Source organism: Xiphophorus maculatus, chromosome 5 (genome assembly GCF_002775205.1).
Source record: "Xiphophorus maculatus strain JP 163 A chromosome 5, X_maculatus-5.0-male, whole genome shotgun sequence".
Taxonomy (NCBI): Eukaryota; Metazoa; Chordata; class Actinopteri; order Cyprinodontiformes; family Poeciliidae; genus Xiphophorus; species Xiphophorus maculatus.
This window is the reverse complement of record NC_036447.1, coordinates 10,216,134-10,234,912: the sequence shown is the minus strand read 5'-3', so window position 1 is coordinate 10,234,912 and position 18,779 is coordinate 10,216,134. Positions and strand designations below refer to the sequence as shown.

Sequence of the window (18,779 nt, the reverse complement as noted above, 5' to 3'; positions counted from 1 at the left end):
AAGCAGAGAAGCTGGGAGTATAATTTCCTAGAAACCAGGAAACGGAGGTCTGTGGTTGTAATTAAACTGTTAGACCCCACCCTCATTCTGCTCATTCTGACTCAGCAGACCAACTGTACATTCACAAATATAAAAACTGTTGACTTTCACTTCATTAAAGTGAACTGTCGGAATTTATTTTGTGAAGTTTGACTGAAAAGTCAGACTAAGAAAAGATGGAAGTAGAAAAGGTTCTCTAAGGAAACTTAGTTTTTCCCTCCCTGTAGTATAAAATATTCCAAAAAAAAAGAAGAAACCAAGATGCAGAGGGTTGAACTTAGCTGCTCTCTGTGTCTATGTAAGAACTCCTCCCAGTGGAGAAACAGGATCATTACATGTTATGGCTTACCTTTAGTGCTGTCTGTGCCTAAAACTAAACGTTGAGCTGAAAAATGGGCATTTTAACAGCACACTATCGCACAATGTCAACAGTTTATTGTTTTATATAAGTATGAGCAACAGCAATACAGCACAGCACAGACACATGTTAACTCAGTGGAGGAAACAGTGATGCTTTGGTTCACTCTGGTTACCTATGGGGATGAGGAAAAAGTTACAGTACATGAGTTGCAAGCTGTACATACGTGCACTGACATTATACTCTATAAATAGTCTTCACAGTATATCCAACACCATACAGCCTCGAATGAGGGAGTCTCAAGCAGAGAGGAGCCACTGTCCCCCTGGTCCTTTGTCTTGAAAAGAGAAAAAAAAAGTGCAAACCCTTCCCCCAAACAGCTCTGAAGTCCTAAAATCACTACGCAACAACTGAAGAAGAGACAATTAAAGCTACAGTACTCATACAAACTAAAAATTATTCAAGTCTACCATTAATAGGTATCGGTGAAGCAGCAGCTGGATTGTTTTTTATGCTGTAACCTCAGCTCCATTAAGCCTCAGTCTAATAACCCTGGTGGGTTGTTGAACACATCGCACCCACAGCAGCTTCGCTCTCCAGCTCCGACGACAACAAACACCTGATTTACACCCGATCTGCTAATCCCGGTGGCTCCGGAGGGGCCAAACACGGCTACAGCACATGGCTGAAGACTGATTCAAGGGTCAGGTTTGTTTATGTTCTCCAGGCTGGGTTGTTAAGATGCGCTCGTTTTATCTGCACTCATTTTCTGTTTACATTCATTGGTGTTGACTTGATTTTACTTCAATCCTCAAAAGGTTTAATTCCTCATGGAAGTGTGGAAGTTGTTCTTTTTTTTTTTTTTTTTTTTTTTTAGAAATTCTGCAAAAAAAGAAAATTCTGAAAACCTTAAATATTGGCTTGAGGAAACATAAAAATCTTCAACAATCTTTAGTGATCTGGATAGACAGAATTTTAACTAGACTTTTCAATTCTGCTTTACAAGCTTAATAAATCAATTAGGAACATTCCATAACACAGAATAATAATGCTGTATTTACCTCAATAAATAAAAAAACAGACAGCAAGAGTTTCAGTCTGCAGTGAGCAATAAAGAAAAAAAATTGTTTGTGAAAAAGCAGCAAAAACTCAATAACTATAGTTGAATTAACATTAGAAGTGTGCACAATCACATGATATCAATTACAAAGATTAGAAGTAAAATAAATGAGTGCTTCACAGTTTTTGTAAAATTTGAATTAAATATGATCCATATTTAAATATTCCTATAACTAAAGTCAGAAATACCTACAAGTAAAGGATGACAAGCATAAAACAAACCTACAAAAAACATCAAAACAATTAAGATCACATCCTGCTAACGTTATAAAGATAATACCAGATCACAATATCCTTAAAAGGATTTAAAAAAAAAACATGATGTCAGTATTTTTATAGCTTATAATAAATTTTAGCAGTTGCACATCGCTTCCTCTACCATAGCACTGCTGAGTGCAGGTGGCACCATGTGTGCTTTCACAATCATGTTTAACTGAACTCACTGGGCGTCACCTAATGAACCAGACTGGCGGCTGCATCCTTCTGCCGAGGGAAACAGTAGCTTCTAAGCTTCTAACGTTTTGCCAAAAATCCCCCGTTTAGACATGGTTATCCTGCTTGATGATTGTGAAGCTCTTTAAAGAATCTGTCTAAAATATCAGCATTACATTAAGCCCTCCTGCATAATGTATTTAGCCTCACCTGTGCAGACTGTGACTGATTTACAGAAATGTAATCTAATATATAATATCTCTTATTGCAGTTGCAATTTTCTAACCCTAAGCCTTTTCTACCTCTGAGTTGGGACCAATTTTCATTCCCTCCTCTAACGTCCGTCTCTTGGCAACATAAACACGGGTCCTCATCTAGCCTTGTTGGTCACTACCGTTTTAAACTTTTTTGCTAGAACTCTGATTGCAGATATGGGAAGATTTGAGCTGAGTGCTTATTTTTTTTCTAGTCATTTTCATCACTTATGAAGAAACAGCGTGATTGCACAGCATGATTCTTAGTGTTTCCCTTTTTCAAGAGTCGCTGACGGAAAAATACCTCAGTTGTATGTTATATTTATACCCTGGGGACCTAAAAACAATTATTTCTTAACACGAGACTCTTCCCCAATAAATGCTTTCAAATTAAAAGTTGTACTTTTCCTAATTTCTCACAATCAGATTCTGCAACTGTGATAACAGATTCATTTATTTCCAGGCTTTTTCAGCTCAGAAATTATACTTAACTCATCTATCGCCCTTTCTTTCAGGTGTCGTTTGACTGAGGGTGGATGGAGCTGACTGTGGCTTGTTTATATGGTTATTTGTTTTTTGACTTGTTGGAAAATCCATGTGTGCCTCCTTCTCTTTAAGCCCCTGGTGTAGTTCAAGCCTCTTCATCAGTGCCGCTGGCTGAGCGCTCCTGGGAAACGGACAAGCAGGTCATTTTAGTCTGATTGATTCTCCAAACTAACTGTCGCATTAAAAGAGGAGCATGTTGTATGTGAAAAGTTACAAATTAAAAGTCATATCTACACTTCATCTTTCATTTCTTCATAACTTCCCTTTTACTTTAAGTTCTCAGTTTTATGAATGTGTTTTAACTTCCCTTATTGTGCTGCAGTGCATGGCCACACACAGCCTTAGTTACCTCCTCCTGTTCATCCTCGGAGTCGTCATCACTGACGACCGGTTTGGCCCGGGTGCGTCCTGTTCGCCTGCTGCGCCCCTTTCCTCGATCTCCACCTTTATCCTTTCGACTCAAGCGGATTTTCACTTTGACTGAGCGAGCTGTGTACAAACCACAGAGGTGGTGTTTGGAGTGGAAATAAATGAAGGAATGTGCAGAACATTCAGATAGAGCGCAGGTTAAAAAAGTGTTCACATCCCCAGGACTCTATTCAGGAATTTAGTGAAGCTTTATTTACGGGTGTCAAAGTAACATTAGAATCAGATTCTAATTTGGAAAAGCAATAAAAACCATATGCTATAATAACTCCACTTCACAATTGTGCACTACTTTAATACACTAAAGTTTGTGTCAAGTGCAGGGTTTGAAACAGTTCAGTGGGTATAAATACTTTTGAATGGCACTAGAATTCAAGCAATGTCCATAAATAATTGAATACACTAAACCTAGATAGCAAATAGAATAAAACAAAGTGAAAGTTTTTGCATTGCTTGCACAGAGGTGCTCACATTCTGACTCCGATCCGTCTTCCTGCTCTTCCTCCTCCTCATCGCTCTCCTCTCCCTCGCTTTCCTCCTCCTTCTCGATCTTCTGCCTCAAGCTGGTGAACACTGACTGCAGCACGATGGAGTCTTCGTATATCTATCAGAAAACAAAGCACTGTCATCGTCACCGCATGAACGATGTCACATGTAAAGAAGCGTGCCGGGGTCTCACCAGGGAACCCTCCAGGTTGAAGGTCTGAGCGTTTTGGAAGAGGAGCATGACGTCTCTCTCCAGGTCACCCAGACTGCGGTAGCGGTGGCTTCGAATCCTCTCCTACAGGAAAGCCCCATCATGTGAATCATGTTTGAGGGATTAATTATTGTTCTCTCATTTTTAGGAGGATCATCCTACCTTGATCTTCCTGAAGTCCACTGGCTTGCGGATCAGCTCGTAGTACTCGGGCAGTTCCTTTCGAGACGGCAGCTGGATGAAAACCTCGCTGAGCTGACGCCCACTGGTGCTGCAGGAGGTTATACCAACAGGATGAAACAAACCAGCCTTTGTCCTCTATTAATTTTATTTGCATTACAAGAAAATTTAAGAGAAACAGCAGTTACATTTACAGAGGAGCATCCACTCTGTATGCATGACATCATTTCACACAGCTAATTCAGAAAACAGTTCATGTTTCCGCATGTTTGGATGACAATTTGGATTTTTGTAGGAAATCGATGCAGCTTTGATGCAGAAGGAAACACTTTTGACTTTGCAACAATTTTACTCATAAGCAGGCCAACAATTACAAAAATGAACATGTTAAAAAGATATTGATGAGGAGATTCTACAAAAGAAGTAATATGTTGAAAAACCTAATCTCCCTGTTGAGCTCCTTTCCCTCACCTGTCTTTATATTTGATGACAGCATCCACTATTTTCCTCATTTTCTTTGTGAGGCCCGGAGGGTTGGGGGAGAGTTTCTCAGCTGGCGGTCTTCCCCTCTTCCGTTGTCTCTTCCCATCATCATCTCTGTCGCCTCGTCCCCGGCTCCCAGAGGAAGACGAGGGTCCTGGGAGATCCAGATCACGGTCCCTCTTCCTCTTTCGGGTTGTCTTTTTGTGACGCACTTCTTCCTCCATCTCTTCAAGTGTGCCTTCCTCAATTGCCTGAATAGAAAAAAAATGATTGCTGGTTTAACATATATGTTTTAACATCCCTAAAAAGGCATTGACTCATACATATTCTTTGTAAATTTTGTGGGAGTCTTCCAGAAAGCCACCTTGAGCCACTGTTTCTCTGTCAGTGAATCGCTGTAGTCCACCTCCTTGCGCTGTCGAGAACCTCGCCCAAACATTTTTTCCTCCTCCTCTTCGCAGGTCAGACGCTCAACTTCAGCATCGTCCTTCATGATCCAGGTGGGAAGCTCGTCCTCTTCCATCAGACGAGGTTTTCGCCGAGGATTACGAGCCTCCTCGCGACGCCTGTCCAGGTCCATGCGCTGGGGTAAGGAGAAAAGACTGTCCTAGTTAAAGATTTCCTGACTCAGTGTCAAAGTTCTGATTCTTACTCAGAGACTGACCATGAACTGCTCAAACTCCTCTTCGCTCCTGGCGATCATTTGGTTGACGGTCTCATCGTCCGGCACCTCGTCCTCCTCCTGAAAGCAGCAGACACAAGTTGGCAAGCGCAGCAACAGGAGCTCAGGGTGTAAATGAGTCGGTGCAGGCACACACATTCACAAGCTCTTGACCCCAGACCTCGTCTTGCTCCTCGTGCTCCAGGATGGCCTGCAGGAAGGCCCGGCGCTCGTGGCTGGAGGATTTCTGATCGAACATGCCGGCCTGGATGACTTTCTGGTCCACATTCAATTTATACTTGGCGGCTGCCAGAATTTTCTCTTCCACGCTGTTGACGGTGCAGAGGCGCAGCACTCGCACCTCGTTCTGCTGGCCGATGCGATGGGCTCTGTCTTGAGCCTGTAAGTCCTGCAGAGAAACATCATATATTCCCTAATTTGTCATTTTCCTGCAAAAAAAATTGGAAAATAAGTGCTAAAAAAGTGATGGAAATATGATGTGATTTTGCCTTTGAAGTTTGATCATTGGTTATAGATTTACACACCTGATGGGGGTTCCAATCTGAGTCAAAAATAATCACAGTGTCTGCAGACTGCAGGTTGAGGCCGAGACCGCCGGCTCTTGTGCTCAGCAGAAAAATAAAGTACTCTGACCCCGGTTCATTAAATGTCTTCAGCAGCATTCCTCGGTCTTCAGCCTTTGTTGTGCCTTATATGCAGAGAAGAGGAGAAATATGCTGTAATTTCTGGACTGTTGAGCGCACCTGAATATAAGCTGCGCCTACTAACTTCAAAAAGAAAACAAAAATGTTCATATGTAAGCCGCACTTATCTACAAGTCATGTAAGGTTTTTTTTCTCATGTCTTTCTGTGATGTTTGTAAGTTATTGTGGCAGTTGATTTAAATTTGGTGTTTAATTAAACACTGTCTCTTAAGAAATAACTCTATGTCTTTTTAGGATTGTTTGTTAAGGATGCTTAAAGTAACGTTGATGTGGACCCCAGGAAGAATAGTCTATTATGGTAGAGACTAATGCGGATCCTTAAATAAACAATCTCCAAATGTTTACACAGATGGATTTTTTTTTTTTTACTTTTAATAAAATGCATACCTGTAACTTCCACAAATATGTGCTAGGTCAAATTTCTTCCACTGGGAGGCCGAAGAAAAATGCTACCTGTTTTTTAAATTATTTTTAGGAATACAAATCTTCAAAGGTTGAACACAAATGCACCACAAAGTTTCAAGATTATTATTTGCAAAAATATTAAAATTCTTTCCACTTTGCAATTATGCATTACTTTGCTATTTGATGACAGTCTTAGCTGAGCTAATAAGCAGCATCTTTTGTAGGATGCAGCACAGAAGAAATTTTAAGGGATTTCGCCTAAAAATTACTTCTCAGCTCATTAAATTAAAGAAGTAGAAGTGAATGGCAGAGTCCATAGACAGCCCTCCTTAAATTTCCACTCATTGTGGAGTATTCATTCTCCACAATGAATACTTTGTTATGACGGAGAGATTTTTAAAGTTTTGTTGGAGGTGGAACATTAATATTTTAAATGTGCACGTAAAGTCATCTGAAAAGGCGCCCTACCGTCCAGACGCAGATACTTGAAGTTGCGGTAGGCGAAGTAATCCTCCATGATGGTCATGAGTGTGGTCATCTGGCAGAAGAGCAGCACTTTGTGGTTTGTGGCCCTCAGCTTTGGCAGGATGCGATCCAGCACCTCAAACTTTCCTGAAGCTCGATAAAGGTCAGGACTAACAAACAGGACAATGTAATTACAAAGGAAAGCGTTTGTGTTTGGCATAATAAGAAGCACTTTCTCACCCTTGGACTATTCCACCAGAGAATCCTAAATGCTCAGAGAAAGATTCCTTAAAACACAAACAAAATATACCTTGTCATTTATCATTTAAGTTGATGTTTGTCATATGACTGACAGATATGCAGGGTTAATTTATCTCAGTTTACCTCAATTTGCTGGAACATATATGGATGATTACAGATCTTCCTCAGCTGCATGATGGTGTTCATCAGAGTTTTTGTGCCTCCTTTACCCTGAATTAGAGACATAACAGAGAGACAAACAACATTTAATGCATACACTGTGTGATCTTCGTTACGTTTCATGACATGCAGAGATTCAAACTGTCCCTAGAAACACAAAGACACCAAATTATAGTAAAAATGTATCTGTACCCCCATAACAAGACATAAAGGTAACTGAAACAATTAATGTTTATTGCTTTATGCCTTTACCTTCTTGTCTTTCTCGGATCCGTCAGTGAGCAGGACCCCTTTGGCCTGCATGTGCCGGTACAGGACCCTCTGAAGAGCCGACATGTCACACTTGATGACATACTCCACCTGAGGGGGCGAGGAAAAGGTTGTACACATCATATATTCCTCTTGTGTTTTCCAGGTAAATGAAAGCCAAAAACAATAAAAAAGATTTATTAATCAGACAATGATGCATATTAAGAGTTTTGATCAAGACGGTCATTGATTGTTTGGGGATTTACTCTGAATTTTATCAGTAGGTGGCTTTAGACTTTCGGTTTGGTTCAGTAAAACTGATGGAGTTGAAACACGGCAAGATTTACTTGACCTCACTAAATAAATCTCCTCCAAATAAAGCTTAGATATTTCAAAATTGGTCAGTCTGAGATCAATTTACTGCAATAAAAGACATCTATTTTACACATCTTGACCAGAAAAAGTAGTAATTGGCTAGATTGCTATAGTGGTGAGACAGACTTCTCCTCATATATATCTGGAGTCGCTGTCTTGTACGTGCTGAGGGAAGAAGCTCTTGCCTTTTCTGGAAGCTGAGCCTCCACTTCTTTCTTTAACCTTCGCAGCAGGAAGGGGCGGAGCACTTTGTGCAGGCGACGAATAATCAAGATTGTCTCCTCTTCATTAAGATCCACCTTAAAAAGGAGAAGATTTGATCAAAAATATAAACTCTAATAACTCTGCAAATATCTGTCTAATTTAGAATACTTCTACATGAAGTGCACACCTTCTCTCCAGTCATTGCAAACGGGGCGTTGAACCACTGCTCGAATGTGCTGCAGCTCTTGAAAATGGTGGGCAGCAGGAAGTTGAGGAGCGCCCACAGTTCAGGTAGTTTGTTCTGCAATGGCGTCCCGGTCAGCAACACTCTCCTCGGAGCGAGGTAGTGGGTGTTTAGAACCTGGGTCAGCTTACAGTGGTGGTTCTTCATGCGGTGGCCTTCATCCACAATCATGTACTTCCATCGAATCTGGGGGGCAGGAGAATGAGAACATAGGAGAGAGAACAGAGACAGCAGAGTGGGAGGTCAGATTGGACTCAACACCTTTCAATGGGTTTGGGAAGTCAAAAGATTATTCAATTGAGCACAAACAGCTGCATAGAATGTCTTATCGAAGGCACGTGTAAATGGTGGGAGTTGCATTATGTCTGCTTGTGCTTGTTTGTACACATCCTTGCGTCTGTGTTTGTTTTTCCAACGTCTCTTACCTTGGCCAGTACTTGTTTGTCCTTGATGATGTACTCGTAAGTGGTGAGTAAAACATTAAACTTGCCGCTTCGCAGCTGGGGGACAAAGGCTCTTCTAGCAGCAGGAGACCCCTACAACACACACATAATCTCTACAAATGTGTGCAAAAGGTTACATACCTGCTGAATGTGGATGTAAGTAAAAACTCACTTTGTAGGACACTTTAACGACCGATGGTGCCCACTTGTCAAACTCATACACCCAGTTGGACAAAGTTCTGCCAAACAGATTCACCTCAGATTTATTTTAGCAATATAATGTTTTCGTTAAACTGCAGTTTATGTAAACGTCACATCTTGCAAAGACGGATTAACTCACGAGAGGGGGACAATGATGAGGTAGGGTCCGTTGAGCCGCTTGTGCTCCATGAGGTAGGTGATAAGAGCAATCGTCTGGATGGTTTTTCCCAAACCCATCTCATCAGCCAGGATCCCATTCAGATTATTATTGTAAAGAGAAACTAGCCATTCCAGACCTTTAATCTGAAAGACAAATATGGTAATACCTCTTGCAGCTGAAACATCACTCAATAAATTTTACAATGTTCAAACAGCTAAGTTTTTTTTATGGATCGTGACTGACAATAAAAACAGGGAAAGAACAAGTAAATATCAGCCTAGGATTTTGAAAGGTTTTTCAGAAAAAAGACATCAGGAGAGGCATTTTATTAAAAGCTCCAGATGTGTGTGTGAGTCAGATATATATTCTGCAAAACTCTTGTTGGGATAATATATCCGTCACTGAGCAGAAAATGAGATATGGAAGGTCTTTGGTACCAAAGAAATGTAATGTGTTTTTCCTGCACATTTAAGTCACTGAGATTTTAAGCATACACTGGTAATTATTTTAATACAGTATAATAATGGAGTGGGAGTTTTGATCATCAAATACCTAACGTTAAATGACATGTTTCAGCAAATAAATTCGATCAGACCATCTCTTATATTTATTGTTAGACAGTAAGAGAAATATTTACCTCTGTTGTCTCCACACAGGTAAGTAACAATCAGAGCCATAATAATTTAAAATCGAGCACAGGAAATAGAATCACAACTGGTAACTCTGATCCACTTCACTGTGTGACATGTCTTAATATCCCATTAAATAACTAGCTTCAGCATAGCATTCACTGAAACCTGCATTTCTAGGTATTAGTGTTTACCTGATATTGTTTAAGCTGTCCATTTATCAGTAAAGTAGACTGTTTCTCCACCTTCTCTGTGACGGCATGGGCCACAGAATAATACGACTGGAGCCCTCGAGCGAACGCTGCACCACTGTACTCGTCGTCCACATCCTGTTTAGCGTTTCTGTACATAACACATAGTTAGCTTTGCTTTAAAAATATCAACTGAAAACGTATCTAACACATGATCAAAGCAAGTAAACTCACTCAATGATATGTCGGACATCCACTTCTGACACGTCTTCGCTGTCTGGGTCCGTAATCTTCTTCTTTTCTTCCACTGGAGCTGATGAAGGTTGAGGCTCCTCTTCTTCTTCCTACCACACAATTTTTCAGCTAGAAGTTCCTTTGTGTCTCATTGGAACAGTGATGATGTACAGTAACTACAGCTACATTATCATAACAAGTATAGAGAAGCAACCCACCTCTTCTTCTTCCTCCTCCTCACTGTCTTCACTGTCTGAGCGGGGAGCGACCTCATAACTAAACATACACAGACAATTGCCAAAATTAAATCAACTGAAAAGATTCTTTGCATTATCAGAAAACACAAAAGCTCACTAAACAAACAAGATTTTAGTTAAATTGTATAAAGTTATCATATGTGAAATGTGAAATCATATCCCTTTGGGCATTTTTTACAGTGAAATTTAAATAAAATACAAATAAAGCAGGCAGCTATTATGATAATGCAGAAAATATATAATAAGAATGAGAAAAGTTAGTGAGCAGATTGCATCTTTTGTGCATGCAGCATGTTCTACCCTGCATTATTTCCTGATTTAGATTTGGTGGTGACTAAATGATCTTTCTCCATGTATTTTTCCTCACCCAGGGTTCATCTCCAGCCATGTTTCCAACTGTCCAGCCTTCGGAGCATCCACGCCCGTCAAGATATTGCCGCTGTCCACATGGATGACCTTTACAGGCAGGTCACTCATCTGGCTAGTTTCATCCAGGGGCTGCAAGAAGACATACGCTAGATCTGATTCTTCTCGCACAGGCAAGTTGTTTTTAAATGTCAGTATAAAGAGTAAAATATGGTACAGTAATACGCTCTCAAATCTGCTGTCTATTATTGTTTTTATTGAAAAGATGCATTGCTTTATTTTTATGCCTGCAGTGTCTATGTTGTAAAACTACAGAAGTCTGTGTCTCCCTTCGCCTCACCTCTCCATCCGGCCCAAGAGCAGGAGTTTGACCCTCTGCATTCTCCAACTGCAGCACAAGCGAACAAAATAAGTCATGAAACAATGACATGCAATGACATACAATGTTCCAAATACTCAGCAGCAGCTTCATACAGTAGAAGATTAAACTTTCTAGAAACATCTTTTTACCTTCTTCTTTTTCTTTTTCTTCTTTTTCTTCTCCTTGAGGGCCTGTGCAGCTTTGTGGGCTCGTACCAGCTCAGTGAGGTTAGCGACATACTCGTCAGTTTGCTGCAGCAAATAGGCCAGGCGCTTATCCTTCTTCTGGTCAATCAGTTTACGGTAGCCCTCTTCATCTTCAGCCTGAGAAAACAAAACAGGTGGAAATGGGAGGTTTGTATACAGAGCTGTCTTGAGGGACAGCGTCTTGACGTAAAGTTTTACTAGATTCATGACAATGTTGATAAAACATGAGAATAACTTTTTCTTTAGCTGTTCAACAGTCGTTCATTCCGGTATCGGTTCAGATACATTTTTCTTGCTAAATTTATTGCATCATTGCACTGAGACTAGATATAGATGACATAAAAAAGGCCTGGGGACTAAATCCAGCCCATCATAACTTTTTACGTAGCCATCTACACTCTAAAGAGACACATATAGATAGAGCTTTCAAGAAAACAGTTGTCAATGTCAATTTTATTCAAAAAGCACGTTAAAACAGCTATTAACTTCACCAAACTGCTGCACAGTAATCATAAAACCACCAGTAAAACACATTGGAATAAAAGATAAGGTAATAAAACACAATAAATTAATCAGATCGGACAGGTAAATTAAAATGCCAGGCATTATGTAAATGCCAAAGAATAAAACTGAGTTTTAAGGAGCCATTTGAAGTGTTCCAGACTATGAAGGATAAGTTGTTCCACAAATTAGGAGCAGTGACTGCAAATGCCCAGTCTCCTCTGCTTTTAAGTCTGGTTCTGGGAATATGTAGGAGCAGTTTATTATTTGATCGAAGTGTTCTGGAAATGGAATGGTCATAAAGAAGATCCTGGTGATAAGCCGGGGCCAAGTTATTTACAACTTTAAAAACAAATAAAATCATTTTAAAATCAATCCGATAAGAAAACTGGCAGCCAATGCAGAGAAGCCAATACTGGGGTTATATGCTCACATTTCTGGGTTTAAATAAGAGTTGAGCTGGAGACTATGAATTAGTTTGTCTAAATATTTTATCCGTCACATTAAAGCAGTTTTTATCTGTATTCTGCCAATTTACATTAATGTGAAAAAAGTTCAATGTTATTTAACTTAAAAAAACTCATTGTACGTAAAAACACCTACTTATTCATATTTTAACACTTTAACGGGTCGTTTTATTGATATATTTTGCCACAACTGGCTCTTCAAGCACATTCATAATTTTAATGTGGCTCAAAATAGAAATGAGTTTGACACCCCTGCCTTTGGCCATTTGTACGTCTGTATAGTGCAGTGATATAGCTGTCACGTCTTACCATAAGCCTCCTCATCCGTTCTTTCTCAATGCGCTCATTCTCCTTCTTCTGCTCACGCTCCGTGTTGGCGTGGTAGGTGGACACGGCTTTGGTCAGCTTCTGCATCTTTCCCGTGACTGAGCGGTGATACTCCTTGAAGTCTTTGGCATGCTGGAGAATGCTGTTGAGGTACTCCTGGCGTAGACAAACAAAAACCCAAACCATTAAAGGAGTCATTAGAATAATTTTACATGTGGCTTTCTGTTTCTCTTTTACCTGATGTTTTTGTCTGCGTTTGCGCTCTTGCTCAATCTTTTGCTGTTTCTCCAGTTTCTCTGTGATGCGGGCCTCCCGCAGAGACTGGCGCTTGCTCCGCTTGTAGGCTTTGGCATCCAGAGCAGTCTCGAGAGCTGTGTCACGTCGCATGCACACCACTACTTCTTGACGCAGCTACGGACAGCAACGAACACTTAAGCATAAACTCACCTCAGACACAGAAAAAAAACACACAACCACTGTGATCCACAGTGAAGGAAAATAATGTTATCTTTACACCTGAAGGTGAAGATGTTTTAGTTCCCACCTGTCTCTGGAAGTTCAGCAAACGAAGAGCTTTGAGCTCTATTGTAGCTTTGGTACGTAGATCACCCGCCAAAGAACCAGGCAGGTTCTCCAATTCAGCAATGCGATGAGCAATACGAGCCTGCAACCTGAAAAAGCAAATGACACACTGTCAGTTTCTTTGATATTCATCATTGTGTTCATTAGGGATGCTCAGATTCGATCCTAGGTGTTATCATCGCGGTCACAAATTATACTCAACCCCTTCATGCCTGTTGTTGGTGTACTTTGTGTTTTTATTATAAATAATGCTCTATTTTTGTACATAACTAACATAACCATATGATAACCTTAACAATCTGAGAGTATCTCATTGTTTACAGTGATATTTATAATAAAAATCTGCTTTGCTAAGACAAGCAGATTTGTCCATTTATGAGAGATCTGCACAGTAAGCAGCTCATATTCAATAGCAAAAGTTATAAAGTTATAACACCTAATTCTGTAAGTTTTGCCAGAAAACAAGTAAGTTGAACCACATTAATATAAAATCAGTTATCAATGAGTCATATCAAAAGTAAAAATGCTAACATTAGTGCTTAAGAATGCTGTCCATGAGATATAAAAAATTTACTTGTGATAATAGAAGAAGGATCCCTAATGGAGCTTGATGTACCTGTACTCCCTCTCTTGCAGAATCTCTACAGGGTCGAGACCACAGGGTTTCTGGATGGGGGTAATGCGGTTCTGCTTGGCGTGGTAAGGCATCATGGGAGGAGGCTGAGCAGGCTGACCAGGGGACTGGGTCTGTGGGGGCATTACAGGGGAAGCAGCTGGGGGAACTGATGGGGGAGCAGGAGAAGGCCTGCCTGTGGGCTGAGGAGGGATCAATTTTTGGGGTGCGTTGGAGGGGGCCGCTGCATTCACCATGGGGCCTGAAGGAAAGAGAAATGAGCAAAGGAAGAAAAACTTAAAGCCCCTGATAGGTATTTTTCCTTTCGAACCTATATAAAATAAAGAACCACAGACAACGTAGCCCCGCCTCTGTAATAACAGCAAACATAAAAAAGTAAAATCATAACACTTTACTGCTGAGCACATGGGAAGCCTAGCAAAAACACTTTCTATGTCATATTATGTTAAATTTGACGTTTCATGTTTAAAAGATGGCTGCACAGTGGAGCAGTTGGTAGCACTGAAGGTCCTGGGTTCGATTCCCGACCGGGGTCTTTCTGCATGGAGTTTGCATGTTCTCCCTGTGCATGCGTGGGTTCTCTCCGGGTTCTTCGGCTTCCTCCCACAGACCAAAAACATGACTGTTAGGTTAATTGGTCTCTCTAAATTCTCCCTAGAGATAGGCACCAGCAACCCTTCTGACCCCATTAGGGACAAGGGTGAACAGAAAATGGATGGATGGATGTTTAAAAGATCTAATTTACAACTGGCTATTTGCTGAGTTTACTGTTTGCACTGGTTTATTTCTTAATTTAGAACCCTTTGGAGCAATTCATAGGTCAGTATTCAGAAGATTAAGAAAATGACATTACTAAAGAGATAAAGTGGAAAGGAAAACTGTCAGAGTTGTTAAAGACAACTTCAATATTTTATACCATTTATAAACAACTACAATGAGGAGGACTGTTGGGGGAAGTCTGATATTTTCCTACCAGTACTGTAAATAAGATAAACATTCAGTAACAGGGCTCCAAACAGCTAAGAAAGTTGCTGCATTTTGTAGCCTGACAGAACAACTGCTAACCTTCAGGCCATGACTTGGAGGGTCCATTGGGATTCGGTCCTTGCATGCCAACTGGGGTCCCTGAAGGACCAGGGGGAGGCATGTTGGGACCCATCATGCCTGTGTTATGGAAAAACACAGACCATCTCTGGTTCAATAACTGCATTTTCACAAAATTATTTTGAATTAGGAGAAAAGATGTGCAAAAGCTTGGTAGTTTTTTGCATCTTTCCCAGAAATTCAGAAAGATACACAAATCTTGCCACACAAAAAAAAAAAAAATCAAAGAGTATTCTGTACAAGCAGACTCACCATGAGGCCGACTGTAGCTTGAGCCCATAGGTCCAGGCCCTGATCCGGGTCCTGTTGGACCACCTCCTGGTCCTGCACTAGTTCCAGAAACCAGACTGGACATGGGCTGCTGCTGCTGCATCCCTGGCATCGGCCTTTTTCCTTGAACAGCCATTTGGAGATGATCCGGCAGGGGCTGTCCTCGGGCGAGCATCTTATACGCCATGATCTGGGCTCTGAGTTGGTGAAGCTGGTTTTGGTTAAAGGGAGTCGGCCCACCAGGTCCTCCAGGGCCACTACCATCAAGGCCAGAACCGAGGCTGGGAACGCTGGAGCCAAGGCTAGGCCCAGGGCTAGGGCCAGGTCCAGAATTCCCCGGAGGTCCAGACCGGTTATTAGGCCCCAAGGAATGTTGATCTACATTGGGGCCATCAAGAGAGGCTGAAGCAGAACCAGAACCTGCAGAAGATGATGAGGAGGAGGTTGATGGCATAAGAGGACCGGATGGGGGGCCATTTGAAGCGACAGGGCTGGAGTGGTCCGAGCCACCAAGTGGAGAGTGGTAGCCTGGAAGGCCCAAATAGAAAGGCAAAAAGAAACAGATTACTCACTGAGTTTGCTAAAAGAAGTAGGTCAAAAACCCAAACAATGTGTTCACAAATCTTCAAACCAACTGCTGACTGGGATGGTACTAGTTTTCTTGCTGGAATTCTAGCACATCAGTGATGTACATATTCCTAAATGTCAAAACAATTTCCTGTTTCAAAACAATGAATCATTACCCAACCCTCATTAAATCCTGCCCAAATGTTATTTCAAAAGCTTTCTCAGACAAACTCCCTGAGTTAAACCCAAGACCAGCTGTCTAGTAGTAAACCTGGATGTCTTCATGATAGGAGGAATTATTACATAGCAACAATGTGATTAAACATGCTTTTATTGTTTTAGCTAGACTGAATTGTGAAATCATGATCATTTCTATTTAGTGGCAGACATAAAAAAAAAACAGTTTGAGACAATGCCTCACACATGTTGTAACAAGCAATAAGCTGCGCACCACTGGTCTTCTTACTCAACCCTAGATGGAAAGACGTTGCTTCAGACAGCTTGTTGCTAATTTACCTTGTGAGTGTTGGTCCAGAGGGCTGGGTGGAGGGCCCATACCACTGTGCCCGCCCTGTCTCATCGAAAGTCCCTTCATCTGACTGAAGCGACTGTCATCACACAAGCTCTTCTCATGCATGCCCTCCATGGGCTGTGTGGAGAAATCAAAACAGAACAGTAAGCAACGTAGAATACAATAACTACGATCTGAAATGGTGGTGGAAGCATTAAGCTTTGTGGAAGATTCTGATCAGATTTGATGGGAAGATGGATGGAGCTACAAACAGGGCTACCCTAGAAGAAAACTTGCAAGAAATTGGGGGATGTTCATCTTTTCAAAAACACAGTGATCCTACAGCCAGAGCTAAAACTGTATGATTTACATATAAGCATAGTGATGTGCTAGAATTGCCTACTCAAAGAATTGGGAATCTGTGGTCAGCCTTGATGTTCCTCTGCATTCAGACTAAACTTGCAAAAAGAATGAGCAAAATTTTAGTCTCTTGACACACAAAGCTGGTGGAGACAGGCTTGGAGAGGTTACTGCACAATGGCTTCTCAAAAATAAAACAGAAAACTAATTTCCGTCCTGTTTTTCGGGACAGATGAAGAACGACACAAAGAAGCAAAAGCAATGTACAGGCAGCTCCACATTACTTGTAGTCAATAAAAAAAAACATCTGACAAACACTTTAAAACAGGCAATTTCGGACAGCTGGCCTGGTAAAGGAGGTCATAAGATGAAACTATTTTAGATGACACAGGTGCATGAAAGACTTGCACATCTTCTATAATGTTGTCTCTTAGTGAAGCTGCTCATCAGGAAGATCTGTGCCAGGACTCCCCCTTGAGCTGGTGCAGGTCAAGAGGGCAGAAGGATTCTGGTTAAGATAGCATCGCTGTTAGACAATGTCTCCGGCTCTATCCATGAAACTGGTGCTGAACCGGAGAGCTTGTTGAGTGGCAGACTGCTGCATCCTGGGTGCACAAAGGATCGTAATAATAGATCCTTCCGTCCAGCAGATGCTCCCAGCAAACTCAATCAATTTTGACATCCCTACTGGTATTTGAGATGTTTCATTTTAAATAACATTTCTGCATTATCTACACATTTCTGTTGTTTGCACAATTATATTGTCACTTATTTTAAATAGATAATTGTTTTCATGCACAAATACACACAGTTTGTATGTTTTTTAAAATTATCCTGCTTCTAAACAATTGTTCTTGAAATAACAGTGTATCTACCATCTTCAGTGCTAAATTGTTTGAAGTGATGAAGGGTAGAATGGGAACCCCTGGGTGTATTTTGTCCTTACTTTGTGCAAAGGGTGCATGTTTTCGGGGCCATATCCAGAGGGTACTGGCTGGGAGTGTCCCGAGGAAGGAGGACCGGGGCTGGGCCCCATCATGCTGTGAGAGGAGCCAGGGGAAGGACCCGGGCTGGGGCCAAGCATAGCATTGGGGGAGGGGCCAGGACCGGGTGATGGACCCGGACGGGGGGTACCCCCCATGGGAGGATCAGGTGTTGACATCGCCCTGGATCTCCTGGGAGAAAGGGATCAAAAATAGGAAGAAAACCTTTGCAAAAGTGGCCATTTAATATGCAAAAGTCATTAGGCCGATTTGATATTTCTTATAGATGCAGTGACACTGGAGCTGAATTGCCAAAACCAGATGCGCATCTCTGTTTAACAATATAGTATTTTGAATAAGTAAATTGCAGAAAAGAGAGAAATTTTCCAAACGAATGTCAGATGTAGATTTTCTCCTGCTGCGCTGCACCAAACCGCCCGATGCCTGCATATGCAATTACAACTGCCGGCTCTCGCGCTGAACTTGATCCGAGCATGGGGAAATACAGTAAATTATGCACACGAGCCCCTGCTGCTGAGAATTTCCTCAATCAGCCCATGGAAGGGAGTCTAGTAAAACATAAAAAAGGGGGAATGGCGGACCGTGCTTGTGCTGACTGACCTACCGGCATCAACAGGACAGGCAGCCTGGGCCGAATCTCTGCGCTCCCGACCTGATATTTGTGGGAAAGAAAAGAAGAAGCCGCGGTTGTCGCAATTAGTCTCCTCAGCCTCTTTGTAATCCGCCTTCAAGCGTTGATTTGTTTTACCGACGTGGCTCGAGCGCCCCCCTCCACCGCTCCTATGACCGAATGTCTAGTCACGGCCGTGCAGCAGCGCGCATGCGTGCGCAGCGATAGCAGCGCATCAAGACAGAACAATACGGAATTGAATCTGCTTACAGTCAACTTAACCATCATGATAACTACGAGGGAAAGCAGTCTGAACTCCCAAACAAAACTACACCAACAGATACCTGCTCCTGCAAGAAGGCGTTCATAGCCTTTGGTGATTAAACGATTCTTCTCGCGGTGGGATTTCAAAAGCAGTAGCAGCAAAAATATTAATACGCCTTGAACTTCTTCATATTTTGTCATCTTGCAACTACTGCCTTCTATTTTCTGGGATTTTATGTATCAGGCCA

General features: G+C 41.6%; 1 protein-coding gene across 2 annotated transcripts; it reads right to left on the bottom strand.

Annotated features, from left to right (window-relative positions):
• Positions 1-457: 457 nt before the first annotated feature.
• LOC102222158 (transcription activator BRG1) lies at positions 458-18,457 on the bottom strand. 2 transcript variants are annotated; one of them, XM_005797517.3, is made up of 34 exons: positions 18,262-18,457; positions 17,600-17,828; positions 16,299-16,431; positions 15,198-15,743; positions 14,907-15,005; positions 13,824-14,082; positions 13,170-13,296; positions 12,863-13,036; positions 12,608-12,781; positions 11,274-11,447; positions 11,104-11,151; positions 10,765-10,895; positions 10,359-10,416; positions 10,141-10,250; positions 9,910-10,057; positions 9,066-9,229; positions 8,898-8,964; positions 8,708-8,818; positions 8,226-8,468; positions 8,020-8,133; positions 7,463-7,570; positions 7,175-7,261; positions 7,031-7,077; positions 6,794-6,960; positions 5,741-5,904; positions 5,353-5,604; positions 5,199-5,276; positions 4,899-5,117; positions 4,523-4,785; positions 4,034-4,142; positions 3,854-3,955; positions 3,646-3,778; positions 3,098-3,237; positions 458-2,869 (listed from the first exon to the last, which is right to left on the bottom strand). In XM_005797517.3, exons 2-34 carry the CDS (start codon positions 17,813-17,815, stop codon positions 2,834-2,836), a joined length of 5,001 nt encoding a protein of 1,666 aa, XP_005797574.1. In that variant the 5' UTR covers positions 17,816-17,828; positions 18,262-18,457; the 3' UTR covers positions 458-2,833. The 2 variants fall into 2 exon arrangements, with proteins under 2 accessions (XP_005797574.1, XP_005797575.1); XM_005797518.3 differs by having other exon boundaries at positions 5,377-5,604.
• Positions 18,458-18,779: the final 322 nt, after the last annotated feature.

Coding starts and splice junctions, on each gene's coding strand:
- LOC102222158 (XM_005797517.3), bottom strand. CDS start 17,815: ATGTCAACACCTGATCCTCCCATGGGGGGTACCCCCCGTCCGGGTCCA. Junction 15,744..16,298: donor TCTGGACCAACACTCACAAG/GTAAATTAGCAA, acceptor TGGGCCTTCCAG/GCTACCACTCTCCACTTGGT. Junction 3,779..3,853: donor TCAACCTGGAGGGTTCCCTG/GTGAGACCCCGG, acceptor GTTTTCTGATAG/ATATACGAAGACTCCATCGT.